The sequence below is a fragment of the Arvicanthis niloticus genome, chromosome 1 (genome assembly GCF_011762505.2).
Source record: "Arvicanthis niloticus isolate mArvNil1 chromosome 1, mArvNil1.pat.X, whole genome shotgun sequence".
Classification (NCBI taxonomy): domain Eukaryota; kingdom Metazoa; phylum Chordata; class Mammalia; order Rodentia; family Muridae; genus Arvicanthis; species Arvicanthis niloticus.
In genome coordinates, this window is record NC_047658.1 from 89,751,186 (window position 1) to 89,772,420 (window position 21,235).

The 21,235-nt window shown below is 46.1% G+C and overlaps 1 protein-coding gene across 3 annotated transcripts in view; it reads left to right on the forward strand.

Moving 5' to 3' along the window:
* Window positions 1-21,235, forward strand: part of Prkcb (protein kinase C beta) — a 327,890-nt gene that overhangs the window by 117,287 nt on the left and 189,368 nt on the right. For all 3 annotated transcript variants that reach the window (XM_076942168.1, XM_076942171.1, XM_076942174.1), the window contains one exon: window positions 20,058-20,140. In XM_076942168.1, the coding sequence (XP_076798283.1) occupies window positions 20,058-20,140 (83 nt within the window). The remainder of the gene's footprint in view (window positions 1-20,057; window positions 20,141-21,235) is intronic.

The following is a 21,235-nucleotide window of genomic DNA, read 5'->3' on the forward strand; positions in this document are numbered from 1 at the left end:
CAATTCCTCTAATGTTTATTGTTTTTGATGTCGGCGTATCAGAAATTCTCCTGCCTTTTCTTAGTGTGCAGTGCACACTCATTAACCATGGGCTCTCTACTGTGCAATCCAAGGCACTCCTAGGGAAACACAGAATACTAAAAGAAAGGGGTGTTCTACCAAGGAGTCAGAAATGGGGTTTGTATAAGCCAGTAGTTTTCAACCTTTGTGTCAAGAGCTCTTTGGGGGTCCCATATCAGATATCCTGCATATCAGATATGAGTCATAACAGTAGGAAAGTTACAGTTATGAAGTAACAACAACAATACTTTTATGGTTGGGGCTACCACAAGTGGAACTGTATCAAATAGCATTAGGAAGGTTGAGAACCACTACACTGAGTGTTTCAGGAATCTGCTCTCAAGGACAGTGTCTCTCAGAGACTTGGGCAGCATCCTAACACCTAATCAGTGGCTCTTGGGAACACCTGTGGTTGGTGAGCTCAGATAACCAAGATGTTCTGTACTGTCAGACAGGGCTCTCTTGTAGCTGGGGGACCTTACAGACAGAGCCCTTTATCATATGGCAATGTAGCTTTCTTCCTTTCTTCCTTTCTTCCTTTCTTCCTTTCTTCCTTTCTTCCTTTCTTCCTTTCTTCCTTTCTTCCTTTCTTCCTTCCTTCCTTTCTTTCTTTCTTTCTTTCTTTCTTTCTTTCTTTCTTTCTTTCTTTCTTTCTTTCAGCTGGGACTACAACTTTATTGACTGTGTTTTTTCCAAAGCCGTACCCCCTGTCATCACTCGACTGGTGGATATGGAAACGAGGCATGGAGCCCGTGTCTCCCTTCTCTCCAGAGTGCCCATGTCCCCATGCCCTCTGTGGAGCCCAGGTCTGCCCCTGCCCTCAGCAGGCTTTCCTCCTCTGCTGCTTTGCTCTTGGGCAGGAAGGTTTACTGTCTCTGCTAGAGTGATTTGGGTCCAAGTAGGTCAGCCAAGCCCATGCTCTCCCTCTCCTCTTTGCCCCCCCCCCCCGTCTCTCGCCCTCTGTCTCCACCCTCCCCACCCTAAACTCCAGCCTGAGGTTTGAGTGGGAACTATCTAACAATCCACTTGTTATACAAGATGAAAGGGCCACCAGGCGTCTGCAGCCATTAATCTATTAACCTAGAGGCTGAGCTCAGTTCTTCTGATAAACAGTGAACATGGTATTCTCTCTCTAATCCCAGACATGGTTTCTTTGAGATTCTGCAATCTTGATTGGAAGAGCCTTCAGGGCTTTGCTCTCTTCTTCTCTGCCATTTTTATTTGTCATGGCTATGGGCCTTGACTGCCTGGATATGAACCCACCTCTTGCTATCATGAAATCATAGACACACCCTTTCCCCATGCCTAATTTTCCTCTTCTGTGTAATAAATGTCATATAGAACTTATCACACAGACATGAATAGGATTAAAGGTGTCAATATACAGAAGATATTTAGAGCAATATAACACCTACCACCTGTTCCATGATTATTATTATATTATCATTACAATATTATTTTAATCTAAGATCTCTCAGGTTATAAGGAATGGGGTCTTGCCTTGCCTACCATTAAATCTCTCCCTGTCAAGTTGTCTGGGGGTGGGGGTGGGGGTGGGGGTGGTTCAAACTCAAACAAATGAGAGAACCCTGAAAGGAATTGAGTAGACAGAACCCGGTAGACATTGCTGGGGAGGGGGACACTCATTTGTTCATGTATTCATTCATCACACATTCATTCACCGAGCACCTACTAAGTGCTGTTCTGCAGATGGAAAGGCAGGAGTGAAGAAGGTAAATATTCCCTGCCCTCTAAGCCCCACTTCTCGGCTGTCTCAGCTCTAACTGCTCTGTTACCAGGTGAGAATATGAGGCCATTGTTGTCAAAACTTTCTTTTCTTTTAAAGGAAGCCAGAAACCTGGATTTTTACAAACCACAGGCTCCCACCTTAAGCTGGCAAGGCTTTTGTGTTGTTTTAAAGCCCAGCGTGAGCTGAGCCCAAGATCCAATTGGCAGCCCCTGCTGTAAGACCTCCTCCACCAGCTCAGGGAGGAGAGCTGGCTGCTCTGCCAGCAAGGGCAGGCGGTCTGCTTCAAGGTCATTGGTGTGGAGAGAGCCTCCTCCCACTCTTGCTTGGAGATTCTTGTGGCTTTTTCTGCCCACAGAGCAGATGCTGCTGCGCTGCCAGGACTAACGGGTGTTTGAATTCGAACATTCCCTCTCGTCCTTCCTTTCTTCCGTGGCAGCCTTGGCTGGGCTCCCGGCCCCCAGAAGGCAGATTTAGCGAGAAGAGGAGTAGCTTCCGCACAGACAGGGGGAGGGGGAGGGGCCTTAGGGTTAGTGGTGGCCAAGTGGGGAAGGGGAAGCGGCCTTTGAAGTTGGAGAATTAATTATCCTTTTGTCTGACTCTTTTTGAGGTGGGGAGCAGTTTAAAAGCCTGTGTGGGGAAAACGTGATGAGTGAGAAATGGAGTTTAGGATGCTAACGGGAATGCTTTTTAACCGCGTGCTGGCTTTGGGGTGTGAATGGTGAGCAGAGCTTTGGGTTCAGTTATGGTCTTCGGGATGATAGCTTTGGAATGCAGACATTTGTGTAAGGGAGACCTGTGTTCTCTGGATCACCCCGACTCCCAGCTCTCCACTCTCAGGGTTCATTTCTGCTCCAGGCCTTTGTGGTGAGGCAGTGTCCTGCTTAGAGGAATGTAGTGTGACAGAGTCCCCAGGTCTCTGGGCTGTAGAGTCTTACCCGCGGGTTTGCTTTTCACAAACTGCAACAGTGGACAGGCCTTTCTGCTCTGGCGACTGTGACTGTTGTGATCCCATAGGAAACAAGACCCTTTTGTGTGGCTTCGAGGAAGAAACATTCTTTAAGAGATGATAGAGGCTTGGGCAAGCTTTGGATTGCAAGCTAATGTTGCAGCCTCTAGGGTTTAGCAGGTCCACCTCTGTGGTGGAAAAAAACAGGTGCTCAGGAAGCCAGAACTGAGGAAGAAGGTACAGCCAACAGAATTGTGGTCTTGAGGATTCCACAGCTTCCTCCTGGCAGCCTCAGGGGAAGAAAAGGAGAAGAAGGAGAACGGGGAGGAGGAGGATGGAGTAGGAGGAAGAGAAGAAGGAGGAGAAAAATGGAATAGAGGAGGAAAGGGAGGAGGAAGAGGAGGAGGAAGAGGAGCAAGGAGAAGGAGGAGAAAGAAGAGGAGGAGGAGAAGGAGGAGGAGGAGGAGGAGGAGGAGGAGGAGGAGGAGGAGGAGAAGAAGAAGAAGAAGAAGAAGAAGAAGAAGAAGAAGAAGAAGAAGAAGAAGAAGAAGAAGAAGAAGAAGAAGAAGAAGAAGAAGAAATAGAAATAATGATGTCTGGCTTTCTGCTCCTCGATTAGCTGTTGGTGGCACTGGTTTAAGAACAATGGGGAACCTGGAAGCCAGGGAACAGCATGGTTGAGGAGGCCAACTTCCTAGAGATTTGATTACAGCAGTCAGGTAATGAATGATCTGGAAGAAAAAAATGAGGAGCTTGCAACACACTGACCTTCAGTTTCCTGACCTTTAAAGGGGAGAGTAACACAGCCAACCTCCTAAAACATGACTGGACAGCTAGTGCACACATGTAGGGCAAGTCTGGAAGGTCCAGTAACTGCTCAACTAATGCTGTCTCAGTGTGGGGTCTCAGACCATTCCTAGTCATGAAAGGAGCAGAGAGAAGCACCTGCACCTATCCCCCGCCCTGCAGTTAGAACACCTGCAGCTGGTCCCCTCCTTCCCTGCAGTGGGAGGCATGGGACCAGTGTTCCCTTCATGGAGAGTGTAAGGGATTCTGGAACCAGATAGCCTGGATTTCAACCCTGCCACTTACTGTCAAGTTAGTTTATTTCTCATGCTTCATCTTCTCATTCTGAGCAACTAAAATTGTGAGGGTTAAAATGAGTTATCTAGGCAAAGAGCGCAGAACAGTGTGAGGCACATAGCAGCGGCCAGTAGATAGCATGTGTTGTTGCTGTCTCATTATTACTGTCACCATCAGCATCAGCATCATCAGCATCATCACCATCATCACCATCATCACCATCATCATTCTCACCCCTGCCCAACTCCAAGCACGGCTGACCTATTGTCAACAGAAAAATCTCCTGTGGACAAAGTCCATCCCACTGATCTCTCTGGAGCTCCATTGATCACGCCGTTACCTTCTTTCTCATCCTCCCACAGATGTGATATTTCAGGGAGTGATTGATGGGTGTGTGTGTGTACGTGGGGAAGGGTGGGCTTGTGCCTGACTCTGGGGACAGAGTGCTTTGTTATGCAGAGTAGCTCGCCTGTCATCCCACTGTGGGTCCCTTTCTTGAAAAGTTCCAGGCTATTTTTGAGCCCTTGTTGCTCACGTGTTCCTTTCTACATCATGTCAATGCCAGCACAGGAAAAAAAAAATGGAACCTTTTGGCAGAATATAAAGCAAAAGAGATTTCAAAGTGCATGGAGGATGAGTGTTGCTGGAGCGACAGGGTATTAAGACGTGAGGAGAATGTGAGTGAGCGAGCACGGAAGACTGTAGGCAGCATGCGTGTTTGTATTTAGACCTTGACAGTTTCTTGGGAAGTCAGTAGGGGAGCCGGAGATTAATGTTAGCACTGAGAAGACACCAATGGGTAATGACCACCCCTGCCCTGATTGTATGAATCTATATTCTGAAAGACCAGCAAAGGATGAGGGAAAGAAGTGGGCAGTTGCCGAGGGTGTGTCCTGGACCTCGAAACGAGGGGGTGGGATGGGGAGGGGGGAAGATATGCGCCTGAAGATGGAGGGAAATGCCAGACTGCCCAGCAGCTTTGAGGCTTCACCTGCCATGCGCAGTCAGACACTGAGCTGCGTGCAACAGGGATATCCAAGATTGAGGTGCTGGGCCCTTGGCTTCCACACACTTAAATCCTGCTCTTTTCTGAAGGGCGGAGTGTGACGGAGAACTGAGTTCAAATCTGACCTCTGCCTCTGGTTATGGTTGAGTGACTGCCTTCTTTTAGAGCCCTGTGTCTTTATTTGAAAATAACTGTTTTGACCCTCACACGGCTATTGAGACGCTTAGGCATCAGAGTTTTATGGGAACCCTGGATCTTGAATGGTGTTTGATGACTGCCTTTGCTGGGTTAAGATCTCGTAGTAGTCTGAGGGAAGGATAGACAGTAGCACTTCCATGTCACACATACAGAGACTGAGGCATTCACGTAGTGGTGCCTACGTGAATTTAATGTACTTGCCAAAAATGCATGAGTCTTTATATCTAAAACTGCAGTGTCTATGAGCATATACCTCGTGAAGATTAAACTACCAGGGATACTTAGTATTATAAAAACAATAAAGACAGTCATAACCAGAGACAACAAGCACCATCAACATTTCATATGGTTTTTCTGCCATGCTTTTCTCTTTACTGTGCTGGCTAGGTTTTTGTTGTTTTGTTGTTGTTTCTGCTAACTTGACACAGTCTGGCGCCATCTGGGAAGAGGGAACCTCAACTGAGAAAATGCCTCCATCAGATTGGCCTGTAGGCGAGTCTGTAGAGCATTTTCCTGATCAGTCATTGATGTGAGAGGGCCCTGGCCCTGGCGGTGCCACTCCTGGGCAGCTGGTCCTGGGTTGTATGAGAAAGCAAGGCTGAGCAAGCCAGGGGAAGAAGCCGGCAAGCAGTGTTCTCTGTGATGCTGCTTCAGTTCCTGCCTCCTCGTTCCTTCTCTGTTTGGGTTCCTGCCTTGCGTGTGTGAGCCCAAATAAACCTTTTCCTCCCAGAGCCGCTTTAAGTCCTGATCTTTGTCACAGCCATAGATAACAAAGTAGGACATCTTAGTCCCAAAAAAAACTCCTGCAAAAAGCCTACGTTGCTTATTTAGTTTATAGCTAAATAAACAGGATCTCACTGTGAACCCAAGGCTGGTGTGAAACCCAGTCTAGTTTAGTTCATCAACAAACTTGTGAAGACCCTTCTGCCTCCGGGTCTTACGCACTGGATGACAGGCGTTGGACACTACACCTGGGAAAGCCGGCTAACCTTAGTAAGGAGGGAAGGAATAAATACAAAACGAACTCCTCCGTGGCAGAAATCTTTTTGCTCTGACTTTGTTTTGCTTTGGAGCAGAATATAATATTAAAAAGAAATGTAATATGTAGCATGGCCAGAGGAGACAAGCAGAGAGGTGGGGGAGGATGGCTCTTGGCTACTGGCTTCAGATCTGAACCAACTCACAGCCAATTACATATTATTGCACCACCGGGGACACAATTATGTACTCTCTTTGCTTTGATGGAGGCAATAACCTGGAAGGGAAAGAAAAGGAGGAGGAGGAAGAAGAGGTGGACAGTGGTGATGCTGATGGTGGTGATGGTGATGATGGTGATGACGGTGATGGTGATGATGATGATGATGATGATGAGGAGGATGACAGCAACAATGATAATGACAAGAACCATAACAATAGCAAATATTCATGGTGAACTTATGCCAGTTTGGTTGTCACATCTAATCCCCATGGCTCTCTGAGTAATCATTCTTCATTCTCACTTTATTTTGAAGACAATAAAGTATCTTAGGGATGACAGGTCAAAGGAAGCATTACAAAACAGTAAGCAGCTTAAACATAGATGAGAGGGTCAGAGAGGATTCCCTGAGGAGTGGATATTTAGTCTGAGATTCAGAGGATCCTAGAAGGACCTTCACTTAAGAGAGAGCCTTGGGGTTTCGACCGAGGAGGGGGTAGGAGAGGAAGAGGAGCCACAGAGACAGGACCAGGTCTGCTGGGGAGGCTGAATTCTATGTGGTCAGACTGTTTGTAGTGTTGGAGGTGTCTGTAGGAGAGGAGGCCCTGGCCATGGGAGTCTGCAGTACATTTGGAGACTGTTATTTGAAGATGTTCTGGAAAGAACATCCTGCATCTTCCATCACCACGAGGACAGAGCAGGTTAGCCAGGGTTCATGATTGTTTGTAAGCAACATACTTTACTGTGGTAACCTAAAGGGGCAACCGAATGACTGGGAAGAGATGGAGTTGCACAAACAGGCAGAGCCAAGCATCAGAAAGCCGCTGGGGGATGTGGGTGATGGGGATGGACAAATGGCCTTTACATGGTGACATTAGTGGGATGAATCAGCTCCAGCTGTTCCCACCCCTGTGTCTCTCAGCCCCAGATCAAATTTCAGAGAGAGAATGTGATTCATTAAATGTTGGGATGTTGGGTTGTGAGCAAGGGACGATCTGGATTGTTGATTGACACCCTTACAAGAACTGCGCACAGTAGGAGAAGGATGACTTCCTAAGGGAAGGAGTGCATACTGGGTAAAGCCAGCAGAAGCCCTTTGTGGTCTCTGTGGCCTGGTTGTTGATCTGGTTTGTTATTATTTATGTAGCCACCCTCTTTGCACCCAGGCCCACTGTTTCATCTGCAGCCGAGGACGCTTTCTCCATCTGCCTTCGAAAGGGGCTGGGATGATGTGGATTTATTGCCTGGCTCCAAACCATATAACTCTGGAGGCAAACCGTGATGGATGTGACTCATTTTCTTGTCAAGAAAGGGCATGACCTTGGGACCGTGTATCGTTTCCTTCACCAATGAGGGCAGGGTGTTGATGGGACCAGAAGGTGGATGTGTCAGTCCAACAGGGACTTGCTGAGAAGAAGCCCAAATACCAGGCACCCACGGATATGGGGCACCTGTCAAATTATGAGTCTCCTGACACTTCCTGTCACCCAAGCAGCTTCCTGAGTTCAGTGGTCTTCGGCAAGGGATGCAATGCACAGAAAAATCATGGAGAGGATGGAATGCAGTATCCCAGCTTCCTTTGGTTCTTCATCATGGGCTGACTCAAATGCTGCTAGCAGCCGTTTCCTCAGCAGCAATGCTGATTCATGGGAGCACACAAATTACTGAGAAAACAGGGGCCTCTGCTGCTTGTCCTCCAGCCTCTCACCTTTGGTTGATAAAGTCCTTTTCTCCCTCTCCCTCTCCCTCTCCCTCTCCCTCTCCCTCTCCCTCTCCCTCTCCCTCTCCCTCTCCCTCTCCCTCTCCCTCTCCCTCTCCCTCTCCCTCTCCCTCTCCCTCTCCCTCTCCCTCTCCCTCTCCCTCTCCCTCTCCCTCTCCCTCTCCCTCTCCCTCTCCCTCTCCCTCTCCCTCTCCCACTTCTTTTTCCCTCTCTTCTTCCTTCACTTCCTCAACCCCATATGTGTGTGTGTGTGTGTGTGTGTGTGTGTGTGTACACACTCGCACATGCACGTGTACACACAGGCTCACAGGCATTTGATAATAAACATGGCAGATACATATGTTCTTCCTTAACAGCTGAGCAACTTGACTAGGAAATACTCCTCTTAATAGTTCTAGCAAAAGTCCCAGTGCTGATTCTCATCAGGAGGCTTGAGTGACTTGTCCTTCTCTAAATCCACACACTCCTACATCCATTCTTGGAGCCAGGAGATGAGGGGAGCTTTTGATAATACACACAGATTGTGGGTCAGGAAGGGGTGATTCCTCAGAAAAGAGGAGGGAGATAGATGCTGATCAGGCAGAAACGAGAGATGTCTGCCATACTTCAATTTGGCTTCTCGTGGTCTGAGGGCACGATGACCGATGAGCAAAAGCATGCCAGTGTTCCTCGTAAGCATTGGCGTCCTATGCTGATTCCCTGCTCCCACCTTCAAGGAATGAACAAGAAATAGAGGACACAGTCAAGAGCAGCCTCCAAGTGTTACCCTGTTGCTCTTGGGTCTGGCTCCTCCAGAGTTCTTAAAAGCAGAGGGAGGATGCAGGAGAAGTTTCTTTTCCCGGATTCATTTCTTCAGGGGCCTTTACCAAAGCCCGTTCCTTACCTCCTGTGAGCCCAGTTACTCTGTGAAAAAGCACCTTGCACTTGCTGACAACTGTAGGGTGATTGCCCCTTCTTTGGTCTTCCCTTCTTAGGGCTTGGTTCAGATAAGCAATTTGTTGTCTCTTCTTCCTTCCTTACCAAGGAAGGAATCCTTGACATTTTAGGAATTCCTTATGTGACTGGGTAGCCTACCCATATGATGGGGTAAGGTGCAGCTGTGGAAACAGAATGGGGCTGTTGTCTCCATAGTGAGGAGGAACAGGCTCTTGGATGTGCTCACTTGGGAACAAGCAGGTGGTGGAGGCATGTGCTGAGGAATGATGCTCAACTCTCCAAGTGCTTCTGAATTGCTTAGGGAGCATCCTCAGTGCATCAGCGCCTGCCCTCACCTCCTCACCAATTCCACTAAACCAGAATCTTTGGGGCTGAGCATTTTTATAAACAAGTCCCTGGGTGGTTTAGAGTGTGAAGCCATGCTGAAAACCAGGCAATGATATCCTACAGGTAAAACATCAGGGATATAGTTAAAAAAGAAAAAGGAAATAGAAATATTTCTTAGACAACACACAGCTATCCTGGGAACAGCTGAGGATTGGTTTCAGAAATGCCTCTGGATTCCCCAAATATTTCGGCAGTTAAGATTCATTTGCAAATAGCTTAGTGTTGGTTTAAAACTGCCCCTCACCCTCCTGAATGCTGTAGATATCTCTAGATTGCTTTTAACACCTAATGCAATGGAAATTCTATGCAGATAGTTTCTATGGTACATTTTTAGGGAATAACGTCAGGAAGCAAGTTTGTACAAGTTCAGGACAGATGCAGACTTTTCCTCCCAAATATTTTTGATAGTTGGCTGATGGAATCGTCAGATATAGAAGCCTTGCATATGGAGGGTTGATTGCACACATATAGACCTGCATATGGACTCCCATATGCAGAGGATGTTTCTGCAAGATCTAGGGTTTATCCAAAGATTGTATAAGGAGCTGCAAAGAATAGTTTCCTCCGGAAATGACACGAAATGGTGGGTTTTGAATTGGCAGTGTTCAAAATTTTAAGCCGCAAGTGTAGCTCACTCTTTTCAAAGAGATACTCACTGCATATGGAGAAGTTGCCAGACAGGGCCCTGAAAGACCTCTGAACTTCCATGGCTTATCAGGGTGAGGGCAGCCTCCTGCCCCCACACACTCACACACAGCATCAAGCACCCACAACCTCAGCTGCATCCTCTTGACTCAGCTGTGATGCTCCGTTTCTGAGTGTGAAGGTAACCAAATGAGCCAACTTGTTGAATCACTCATCATCCATCCATCCATCCATCCATCCATCCATCCATCCATCCATGCTTTTTAAACTTACGGATTGTACGATCCAATTACTCCTCTTCACCACCACATAGCCTTCTTCCTGTCCTGTGCTTGGGCTCTGTTTGTTCCAGCAACATATTTCCTGAGGTGGAGGTGCTTGAGTCAGAATAAGCAGCGAAGGCAGAGCCTGTAAACTGGCAGCATGAAGTACATTAATCCTAATGTATTTGCTTCCATAAAGCTTAGCAAAAATTCTCTTTGGCATTCGCATTCATGAACCTTGAGCCACCCTTGTCTGCGGCCAAGTGTCCTTTGGAAAGACCTGTATTCCTCAGTTCAGCCTGGTCTGGCCGTTTCCCAGGCTGACTTCACTTAGCCAGAAGGCCTGGCCTTTGGAAACATCTGAGCTTGCAACTCCTGCATCAGGGTAGTAAGATGCGTAAACCGCCACCTGCCCCACTGGGATGCCGAGTGAATTGTTTCTGGATAATGTGCTTTTCTATTCCAGTCTGGCCAAAGTCTGCTGCTTAAAGGGCAGATTCTTCTGTCTTCTTTTTCATCTGTGGACTGCATGTGGTAGGCTGTTGGTGCAGATACACTGATGGAACAAATACCCGTAATAGGGGACATATGCAATCTGTAATAACGTGTGGCTGTCATTGGCCTGGCAGGAATGCAAGGCAGCAGGGCAAGAGAAGAAAAGAGCTAAGCTGCACAGTAATTACACCATGGGCGGGAGCCTGGCTTAATACTTGTACTTTATCCCCTAGGCTGTTTCCATCTGAGAAGACATATAACTACAGTAACAACTACAACTTACATCTATATTAGCCCAATACAAGAACTCCTAATCACACGAGTTGTTTAGCACTAGAAATGTAGCTAGCAAGAATGATGGACAGATTTTAAATTTTATTTAATTGCCTTAGATTTTCGTAGTTCTCCCCCTTTGGAGTTAGCTGCTACCACTGTGGATGACATAGCTTTAGGCCACAGGCGGCCAGTGGATGGTCAGAGCAGGAAAGTGATACCAAGGCTGGGTCATCAGAGGGTGAGTTTTCTGCAAGTGTGTAGGCTGTGCGGAGTGGGAGGAAGTGTGTGGGACTGTAATTGACAACGCTTGACCTTTCTAAGGAAGTGACAGCGTCCACACACTGAGTCAAGATGAACTCAGCAAATCCTCATAACAACTCTGTTATGAAAGGTAGAATTATTGCCGGGTTGTTGGGACAGAGCAACATTAATGAGCTACTTTAAGGTCACAGAGCTGATAAGTCATGGTATCTAGTCCAAGCCATTTGGCTAAGTCATGGTACCTGGTCCAGACCATTTGGCTACAGAGCTTGTACCCTGAACCCCCTCTCCCCCCAGCCCCCTTCCCCAATTCTGGAAGAAAGTAAATGAATCTCTCTTAAGAGAATATTTTATTCTGTCCCCTGCTGCTTCACATTCACACATGACATCTCATTTAGATTTCTTGACAGTTATGTGGCATTGCAGTCCTGTCTCTTCTATGGTTATGGAAACTTTGGCTCACAGAGATGAGATATCAAGACAGGCTGATGAGGCTCTGGGGAGCTCGGCCGAGGCTTTATTACCAAGCCGCCCTCCCCGAGTTACTGAGGGCAGCTCAGGGGGAGCCAGTGGGGAATGTGCAGGAGGAGCTGCTGCAAAGGATGTTGCGCAGGAAGAATCGGTGGGCTTCAGCAAGCGACTGAATGGCGGTGGTGAGCAGAGCTGGGGAGGAGCTCTCCTGGAACAGAGATGAATGACAGGCTCCCGAGGAGGGTAGGCCCAGTTTCCAATAGAGTATCACCAATCACTAGCTGAACGACCTTGGGCAAATGACCTGTGATCATCAACATTCCTGGGGATAGAATGGAGATCCTTCTCAGGGCTGCCATTGGGCACAGGCTCAATTAAGTCTCAGGTTTCGCAGACACATGTATGAAAACCAGTCTCTCTCTCTCTCTCTCTCTCTCTCTCTCTCTCTCTCTCTCTCTCTCTCTCTCTTTCTCTTATCACACACACACACACACACACACACACACACACACTTTCTCCCTCTCTCCCTCTCTCTCCCTTCCTCTGTCTTTCCCTCTCTTTTATCCTCTTCCCCTCTCCCTCCCCGAGACAGACATACATCTTGCTACGTATCCCAGACTCACCTCAAACTAGAAATCCTCTTGCTTCAGCCTTCCAGGCACTGGGATTCTAGGCATGTAGCATCACACATGGCTCCTGAGTCCTTGTCAATGCCAGCGAGATCGGGTACTGGGAGAGCATGGACCAGACTTGTTGTATTTCAGCTGGGGAGGGAGGAACCCTGCTTCGTCTTGGGCTCTAGAGTTCATCTCTGACCTAGAAGGAAAGGGTAATCTTTCCCAAACAAAACCAAGATCCTCAAGTCAAGCAAAGCCTGTGTACTGACAGCTACAAGCCAGATGCTCTTTTCCACAAAGCCCTTGGAATATGTGTTCTCATTTGAGCCTCTAAGAGCAGGTATTATTATTTACAATAATTTATTTTTATTCACTTTATACCTAATTGCAGCCCCCTCACAGTTGCACCTTTATAAATCTCTCCCCCTATTATCCTCACCCCTTCTCCTCAGAGAAGGGGAGCCTCCCTTGGGTACTACCCCACCGCACCGAGGCCCATCTAGTCCCAGCAGGACTAGGCACATCCTCCCCTGCTGAGGCTCAACCAGGCAGTCCAGGAAGAGGAAGGGGATCCAATGACAGGTAACAGAGTCAAAGACAGCCTCCCCTCTAATTGTTAGGGGACCCACATGAAGAGCAAGTTGTACATCTGCTACAAATGTGTATGGGGGCCTGCATGTTCTTTGGTTGGGGGTCCAGACACTGTGAGCCCCCTGCGCCCAGGTTAGCGGGATATCACTAATAGTGTCATAAGAGCCAGTATTATTACTTCCATCTTGGAAGAGGGAATTGAGGCTCAGAGAAGTACAAAGCACATGTTTCTAGCCTCCACCGTATGGGTGGCCAATTGGAGGTTTAAGCTGAGATCGTCCTGGTTGCTGAGATGTGATTGATATCCTCTGCCAATGGTTGCCTTCCTGCTTGAGGGCTGGCAGGCTTGGAACATCCTGAGAGAGGTGAAAACCTAGGAAAGTACTCAGGGTCTCTCAGTACTCAAGGTCTCTTGTCTCCTCCCACCATAGCTAACCATAACTAATGTTGGGATCTCTCACACTGATAGGGATTATGAAGCATGAGTGAACACGCAAGGATGCTAGTTTTATACCACTGACCCAGTGAGAACTGGATGGAAGCAGGATGTCAAAATGAAGAACAAAATTGGATCCCTCTGTACTGTTCCATTCAATGTATGATGGTGCTTAGAAGTGGGTATAGGGAGTGGAGTAGAATTGCAGACTCAGCACTTTCCTGGGACAGTTTTCCCACAGAGGTCCCTTAGAAGTGTCCCTGCTTCAGCTGTCTGGTGTTTATAACATCAACTGTATGCTTCTAATTCTTAGCTGGTGTATTAGTTTCCTTAGGCCGTTCTAACACACTCAGATGCACACAGGTGCCTAAAATGGTACAAAGTTAGTGTCTTACAGCTCTCGAGACCAAAGTCTAAAAAGGACTTTGTTAGGACTAAAGTCAAGGTGTCAGCTGGCCGATTGCCTCATGGGAGACTGGAGGGGACACTATGTTCCTTGCCTTTTCCAACTGCTATGGGCCACCCACATCCCTTGGTCATGTTCCTTCCTGCAAGAACACCACGCCAACCTCGGCTTCCACCATCAGAGCTCATTCTCTGACTGACCCTTCTGCCTCCTCATAAAAGGAGTTTCATGGTTCCATTGAGCCCACTCCAGTAAGTCAGTGTCTCTCCCCTCTGCAGAGTCCTTAGCTTAATCACATCTGTAAAGGCCATTTTTTCCCCCAGTAAGGTAACAGTTAGTGTTCCTCTGGTTGGGACATAGGCATCTTGCTGTGAAGGCATTGTGTTGTACAAAGAGAGTGTGGGGGTGGATAGACCTCGGGACCTTTCTCACCTCACTGAAGCTGAGTCTCAAGTCCCCTTACATGTGTTTGTCCTACCTTTCCTTGGGCATTCTTATCAGTCATCTAACTCAGAGGCATTTGTGTTTGGAACCCCACCGAGTAATCTACACAGGTCTCTAGCTAGACTGGGTTGGGAGGGTGCCAGGCTGCAGGCTTTCCCACCCAGGACAGTGAGGAGTAATTAAATACAGCATGGTGCATGTAGGGATTCTTGGCTTCCTCCTGCTACCTGTGTGGATGTGGGACCTGGCACATTCAGCAGCTCTGAAAAAAAAATGACTCCTTTTAAAAGAAAAACTAGTCTGCCCCTGAATTTGCCAAACAGAAATGAGGGGGTGTTTATTTGTATCACAGAGAGATTTAGTTTGTTTCTTAAAATAGGCAGCCCTAGTCCTCTTTAAAAGCGTGTTTTAGTTAATGGGGAATTTGATTTGCACAACTTTGGAGAAACAAACCACTTAAGGGAGTTACCTGCACTGCAGGTCTTCAGCTTCCAAAGTCTGTCCCCAGCAGCTGGGGATAGGGACAGGCCATTGAAGTCACTTAGCCTATTGGTTCCTCCTCATAAGGCCAGACTATTTATTTTTGTACTAATTGGAAGGCTTCCCAAAGAGACCCTACCCATGGTGGAATTCAGAAGAATGACTCAGGAGCCATCTCTATCACACACACGATTCGGTTGTGCTTTCTTCTCTTTCCTTTGTGGCTCTTTCCTTCGTTTCTTCATGCACCAGGCATTTATTTCCTGGCTATCAGTTAATCTCAGTGTTGATACCGGGAACTGCAGCAGACACTAGGGAACTTGGAGAGGATGTGCTAGTTATTCCTAGTGCCCTGTCAGAAGGACGAAGGTGAGAAAGAAGGTCCTGACTCAAGCTTTGGAAGTTTTGAAAAAGGGTTCTAGAAAAAAAAAAATACTATTTGAAAATGGTGGGGAGAAACTTTCTTAATTCATTCTGGATCAAAGAAGAAATTCATACCACAATGATGGACCACTTAGAAACTTAATAATGACACTAAATAGAAAACTTAAGTCCAGCCAAAAGTGTACTTAAAAGAAGAGTTTGGAGCCTGAAAAGATTTTTCAATTTTTAATGAAGATGGATGGGGATGGATTAACTGGATTGGCCATTCAAGCAGCTCCGGAGCCATGTGTGATAGGAGCTGGGATTTGTTGCTTGTTTGAGGTTTAGATAGCACAGCTCTGGTGTGAACAACGCCACCATTATATGGGAACTGGTTCCTCACTGCCAACTTTCAGAGAGGAAGCAGAAGCACAGGGTGGCTAGATAGCATGCCGTAACACTCTGGATTCAAGTGTTCAAGGCCCGAGCAGGCAGCATAGTAAAAATCTGTCTCAAAATAAATAGGGGTTGGAGAAATGGTTCTGTTGGTAAACTGTTGAATTAGCAAGAAGATTTGAGTTCATATCCGCACCACACATGTAAAAGCCAGGCTTGGTAGTTCATATCTGTAACCTCAGCACCTGGGGTTGCAGAGACAGGTGAATCCCTGGAGAGTGGTAACCCCTAACCTATCAGAATCAGTGCTAGCTAGTTAACTAACTAACTAACTAACTAACTAACTAAGTGAAGTAGAGAGCTACTGAGGAAGATACTCAACATTGGTCTCCACAAGTCTGTGTATGCATATATACACCACACACACACACACACACAGAGGCACACACACACATGGGGGAGAGAGAGAGAGAGAGAAAGGGAGGAAGGGAGGGAGAGAGAGAGAAAGAGAGAGAGTTAATTCAGTGTACAGTAGTTATTTAGCATGGAAGTGTCCCTATATTCTATCACAAATACCAACAAGAAATACATTAAAAATAAAATAATAGACAACAAAGATGTGCCAGATAAGATGCTACATTGTAAACACATGGGCAGTTTCCAAGAAATTATAAACACAAACTAAAAGTCATTCTGGGGAGCCATAAAAAGCAACTTTGGTGGTAGTGAGAACCTCCTAGAAGATGGGGGAGGGGTAACACTGGCTGGAAAGGACAGCTATCGGCCCTTTATTTCCTGGTGTTCTGACAGTTATAGATGTAGAAATACGATAAGGGGGAGGGGCATATAGATGAGAAAGGAGAAAAGGAAATGTGATTACTTGGAATAATACAATTTTCTAGGTAGGACTCTGAAGGCACTAAAAACCCCTATCAATGGTTATGAGTTTTGAAAAGGCTACAAAACCCTTGCAGTGGGATTGCATTACTCCCGTATCTGTAAACAGCAGCAGTTGGAAACCACAAGGAAGAAAGCACATTAAAACAGGGATCCCTCAGATGGTCCACTGGAAGCACTGCGTAGGGATGATATGGAGAGAATGAGAGGCACTCTGGGAGGTGAGAAACAAGAATTCTTAACAAGGGAGCAATCAATTCCTGGAGGAGTGGCTTGTTTTTGTGAAAGTGTCAGCTATCTTGAATTTTAATTTTGGAAATGTAAGGCCAGTTCAATGGAAGCCAATTATTTTTGTTTTATTTTCTTTTTGGAGAACAGGGATTGACTTACCATGGCTCTAATACAATCCCCATTGGTATTTTAAGAACCTTGATAAACTGCTTCTGACGTTCACTTGGAAGGATAAACCCACAGCAATATCTAAGAAAGCACTGAAAATAGGAATAATGAGAGGGCCCAGTGTGGGCACAATGTGTTCGTTCTAAAGCTGCTGTAATTGACCCCTCCCCATCGCCGGACTTCACGACAGATCAGGGGGCAAAGCTGAAGGCCTGAAGACAAGTTCAGAGTATATAATTATTGAACACTTATAAACTTGGCATTAAAAATCTATACAGAAGGACAGAATTATTTAATCAAGGCTCTGGGACAACTGGATACCTATGAGGGATAGAATCCAATGTTCACCAGACTGCAAAAAATTACAGAGAGATTAAAGAGGTTAGAGCAGAAATGGCATAAAATGTAGATTTTGAAACATCCTTACCTTCGTGACATGGGAAACGGAGAGAGGCCCCAGCTGGCTGGCTGTCCAAGTGAACCTGAAATGCTGTCTTTATACTAGTTTTCCTTACACTGCTTTGAAAACTGCATATGGAGTGTTTGGTCTTATTTTATCTTTAATTGTTCATTTTTGTTATCATTAATATTTCTAGTGTTTTGGGTCTTATACATGCTGGGAGAATGCTCTGCCCTTTAGTGTCAACCCCAATCTTAATTCTTAAACAAATGTATTATCACGGTGTGTGTGTGTGGGGGGGGAGGGAGGTGTTGTTGTTGGTGGTGGTCTATGTGTGGTGTGTGTGTATGCATGTGTGTGTGTGTGTGAGGGTTTGTGTGTATGTGAGTGTGTGTGCATGTGAGTGTGTGAGGGGTGGTGTGTGTTTGTGTGTGAGTGTGTGTATGTGTGTGAGTGTGTTTATGTGTTGTGTGTGGTGTGTTTATGAGTGTGTGTGTGTACTTGTGTAAAGGTTAGAGGACAAATTTCAAGAGTCAGTTCTTTCCTCCAGGGGTTGTGGGGATTGAGCTGAGATTGTCAGGCCCGTCCACTGAGTGATGTTCCTGTGGAGACATCTCTCACCAGCTGTCCTCATCATAATTGCTAACACACCTAAACTAGTCTTGCATGCTGCTTATCAGTGTGCATGGTAGTCTCCTTGGGGAACAGGGGTTGCAGCGAATTCAATGCAGTAGCCGCCTCCCCATCCCGTGTTTTGTGTGTTAGCCTTTCTCTCTTTCAGTCTATGCCTTAAAGTTGTATTTTATAGAACAATCAAGCACATATAAAAAAGAAGCCAGATTGACATTAAATTCTCACGTGTCCATCAGGAACATTTAACGAGTCATAGTGATTAACTTTCTTTCTTTTTTTGTCGTTTTTCTTTCTTCCTTTCTTTGTTTTTTTAAATCTATCACCCCCCTGAGCATACTGAATTATTTTGAGGTGAATTAGTTTATCCACAGCGTTTTTAGGTTGTAGCCCTCAAAGATAAAGATGCTGTTAAAATAACCACCATGCCACTATCATACCAAAGGCATCTGTTCTCTAATACCAGTAAAAATAATTGTCTAGTATCATAAAAACCAAGTGAATAGATCCATTTTTCTGTTTGTCTTGGTGGATTTTTAATATTGCTGGTTTACTCAAAATTAGGATTCAAGTAGCATATGCATAATGCTTGTAGTCAAGATGTTTCTTATATTTCTTTGGAGGTAAGTTTTTTCTCCTCTTATTTTCTCCTTGTCCTTTCTTTCCTTGTGTTTTTTTGCTTGTTGGAGACGACTCCTCATTGGTTTTTGTGTGCAGCCACCGGGTGTTCTGGGACTTGCAGGAGGGCGTAGTGACTGCCTCCGGGTGACAGCAACTAACTAGTTCCTGGCATTTGTACGTCCTGTGATTTTGTAGTAGAACTCAGTGAAGACTATCTCGTGACGAATGTTCAGAGACGTTGTGATGATGGGCCCACACAGTCACATCTCGATGAGTAGTTTGGAAGTTTCTGCTCTGTTTGTTGGACATGTGCATTACAAAAGCTCTGAGCTGGTCCCTAATGCAGCGCATCTTCTAGGAGCCCAGCAGTCTAGAGGATATAGAAGATCTGAGAAACAACACTGAGAAGCGTGTGTTTTATTATGTCTATACTCACTGGCTGCCTCACTTGCTGTGTAGCCCTCAGACAGTGAAGCTGTATCACAGATGCCTTGAGCTCACAAGGTTTCAGATGTATGTTTATATGTATTCGGTTGCAAATTACAAGTGATGTTGTGGCCTTATCCTCCTCCTCCGCCTTTACATCCTCGCCTCCTTCTCCCACATGCCCCTCTGTTTTTCTCCACCTTCTGGTCCCTTCTCCTCCTTCTCTTTCCTCTTCTCCCTCTCCACCTTTTTCATCTTTCTACTGCCCCTCCTTTCATCTTCCTTTTTCCTCCTAGTGCTGCCCCCTCCTCCTCTTCATCCCAGAGTTTCCAACAAGCTAGGCAGGCTTTCCACTCCGAGCTCCGCCCCCAGCTTGGAGCCTGTTTCTTCTACTCCTACACAGACTTGATACTGATCTGGTGAGAGGAGCACGCCTCTGCTATTCTTTCTTACTGTTCCTCCACACCCTTCCTGTTCTAATCATCCCTCCAGGTAGGAGTCTAATGCTTAAACACACATGTTCCTTATGTATTATGGACCTAAATATCAGCAAACGATTTCATCTGGTACTTGAGCTAAAAAAACCAAAACAAACAAACAAACAAACAAAAAAGCCAGCATCTTTTTTCCAAGTCAATGAAAGACTAGGCAGGCACTCTAAGTGATCTTCAAGGGGTTGTAACTTGGGGTATATGTGATTCTTATCATACTAGCTAAATTAATCTTCCATATGCATACAAATATGTGTGTATACATGTTGGCATGTGTATGTGTTCAGTGGAGGCTGGTAGAGGTGAGTGCATGTGCGCATGTATGTGTGTGTGTGTGCATGTGTGTGTTTGTGTGTGTATATGTGTGTGTGTAAGCCCACAGTTGACATACCCTGTGTTCCTCAATTGCTCTTCACTTTCTTTATTGAAGCAGAGGTCTCTATCTCTGAATCTGGAGCTAACCAGTTCTAACTAGTCTAGCTAGATAGCTGACCCTAGGGGTCCCCTATCTCTGCCTCCTAAGGGCTACTGGGATTAAAGAGGCAAACTTACAGGCAAAGTGGGTCTGGGGATCAAATGCCAGTCTTCACAATTATATGCTGAATACTTTATCCACTGAGCTGTCTCTCAATACCCCCTACTTAATTTAGACATCTAATGTTTGTGCAGGATGTCATGAGGTAGAAGCTGATGTTATTTTACATGATGTCTTCATCTGGAGAAACCTAACGGCTTCTTTCTTTGTCTCCCCTGTGCTTTCTTCTGCAGTCTGCTGCTTTGTTGTACACAAGCGCTGCCATGAATTTGTCACATTCTCCTGCCCTGGTGCGGACAAGGGCCCAGCCTCTGATGTGAGTACGTGGTGGTGACCACTCTTTCTGGTTCATAGTCACTTTGATAGGTTTGCTATCAGTAGGGGAAAGTGGAGAAGGAGCGTGGCCAGAAGAGTGAGCTGCGCTGATTGGCAGGTTCTGATCATCTGCTGTGATGGCCTGAAGGTTTTGTCTCTCTCCAAATTCATGCTGAAATTCTAACCCTTTGGTATTAGCGAAAAGACTTTTAGGATGTGATTAGTCGAGCATGAAGAAGCATCATGGATGGATGGCATCTACACCTTTAGGAAAAGGACCCTAGAGAGATGCCTCACCCTCTCCATCATGTGAGGTACATCAAGGCACTAGCAATGTAAGAAGTGGGTTCTCACCAGACACTGCGTCTGCCATCCTCTGGACCTTGGACTTCTTGGCTTCTAAAGACACAAACAATACATTGTGTGTGTGTGTGTGTGCGTGTGATTTAACAGTCACCTGTTGTCATTTGGTAACCCAAACAGACTCAAACAGGAATTTTTGTGCCAAGAATGATTCTAGATGAATAGAAATTCAGACTCTGGAATTTCTGGAATTGAGGCAAGGTTCTCAAGTGACTAAGGATTCTCAAAATTAACATCAGTACATGCTCTTTCCCTGATGGCCAAGAGCCTGTCACTCACGGTAGTCCATTCACAGTTACTCCTAGTGACCCATCTGTAAACATGTGGGTTCCTCTCTCCAAGACACTGTCCTATGATAGTCTAGAAACTTTAGTTCTTCAGGGAGAAATTCTTCCACAAAACAACACTGATGGTCCTACTTTGGGTTTCCTCTGCCTCTGAGCCAATGAGCCAGGATGGGAGTAACTGAACTTACTGACTTTAAGGAGGGGTCCTGTATAGAGAGGGAAAAGAAAAATGTGCTTGAGACACAGGGGTTTTTTTAGGGCATCAACATGACTTGTGGTTAGGGACTACAGAAAACTCTAAGTAGCCTAACCAAGACAGGATTACATGGCCCAGACCCTTCAGAAGTGAGGAGTTAGACCACCGTCTCTGGCAAAGAAGCACCATCAGCTGAGGGTCTTAATTCCCAGCTGAGGGAATGTGGAATGAGCAGAGGAGAGTTACAAAC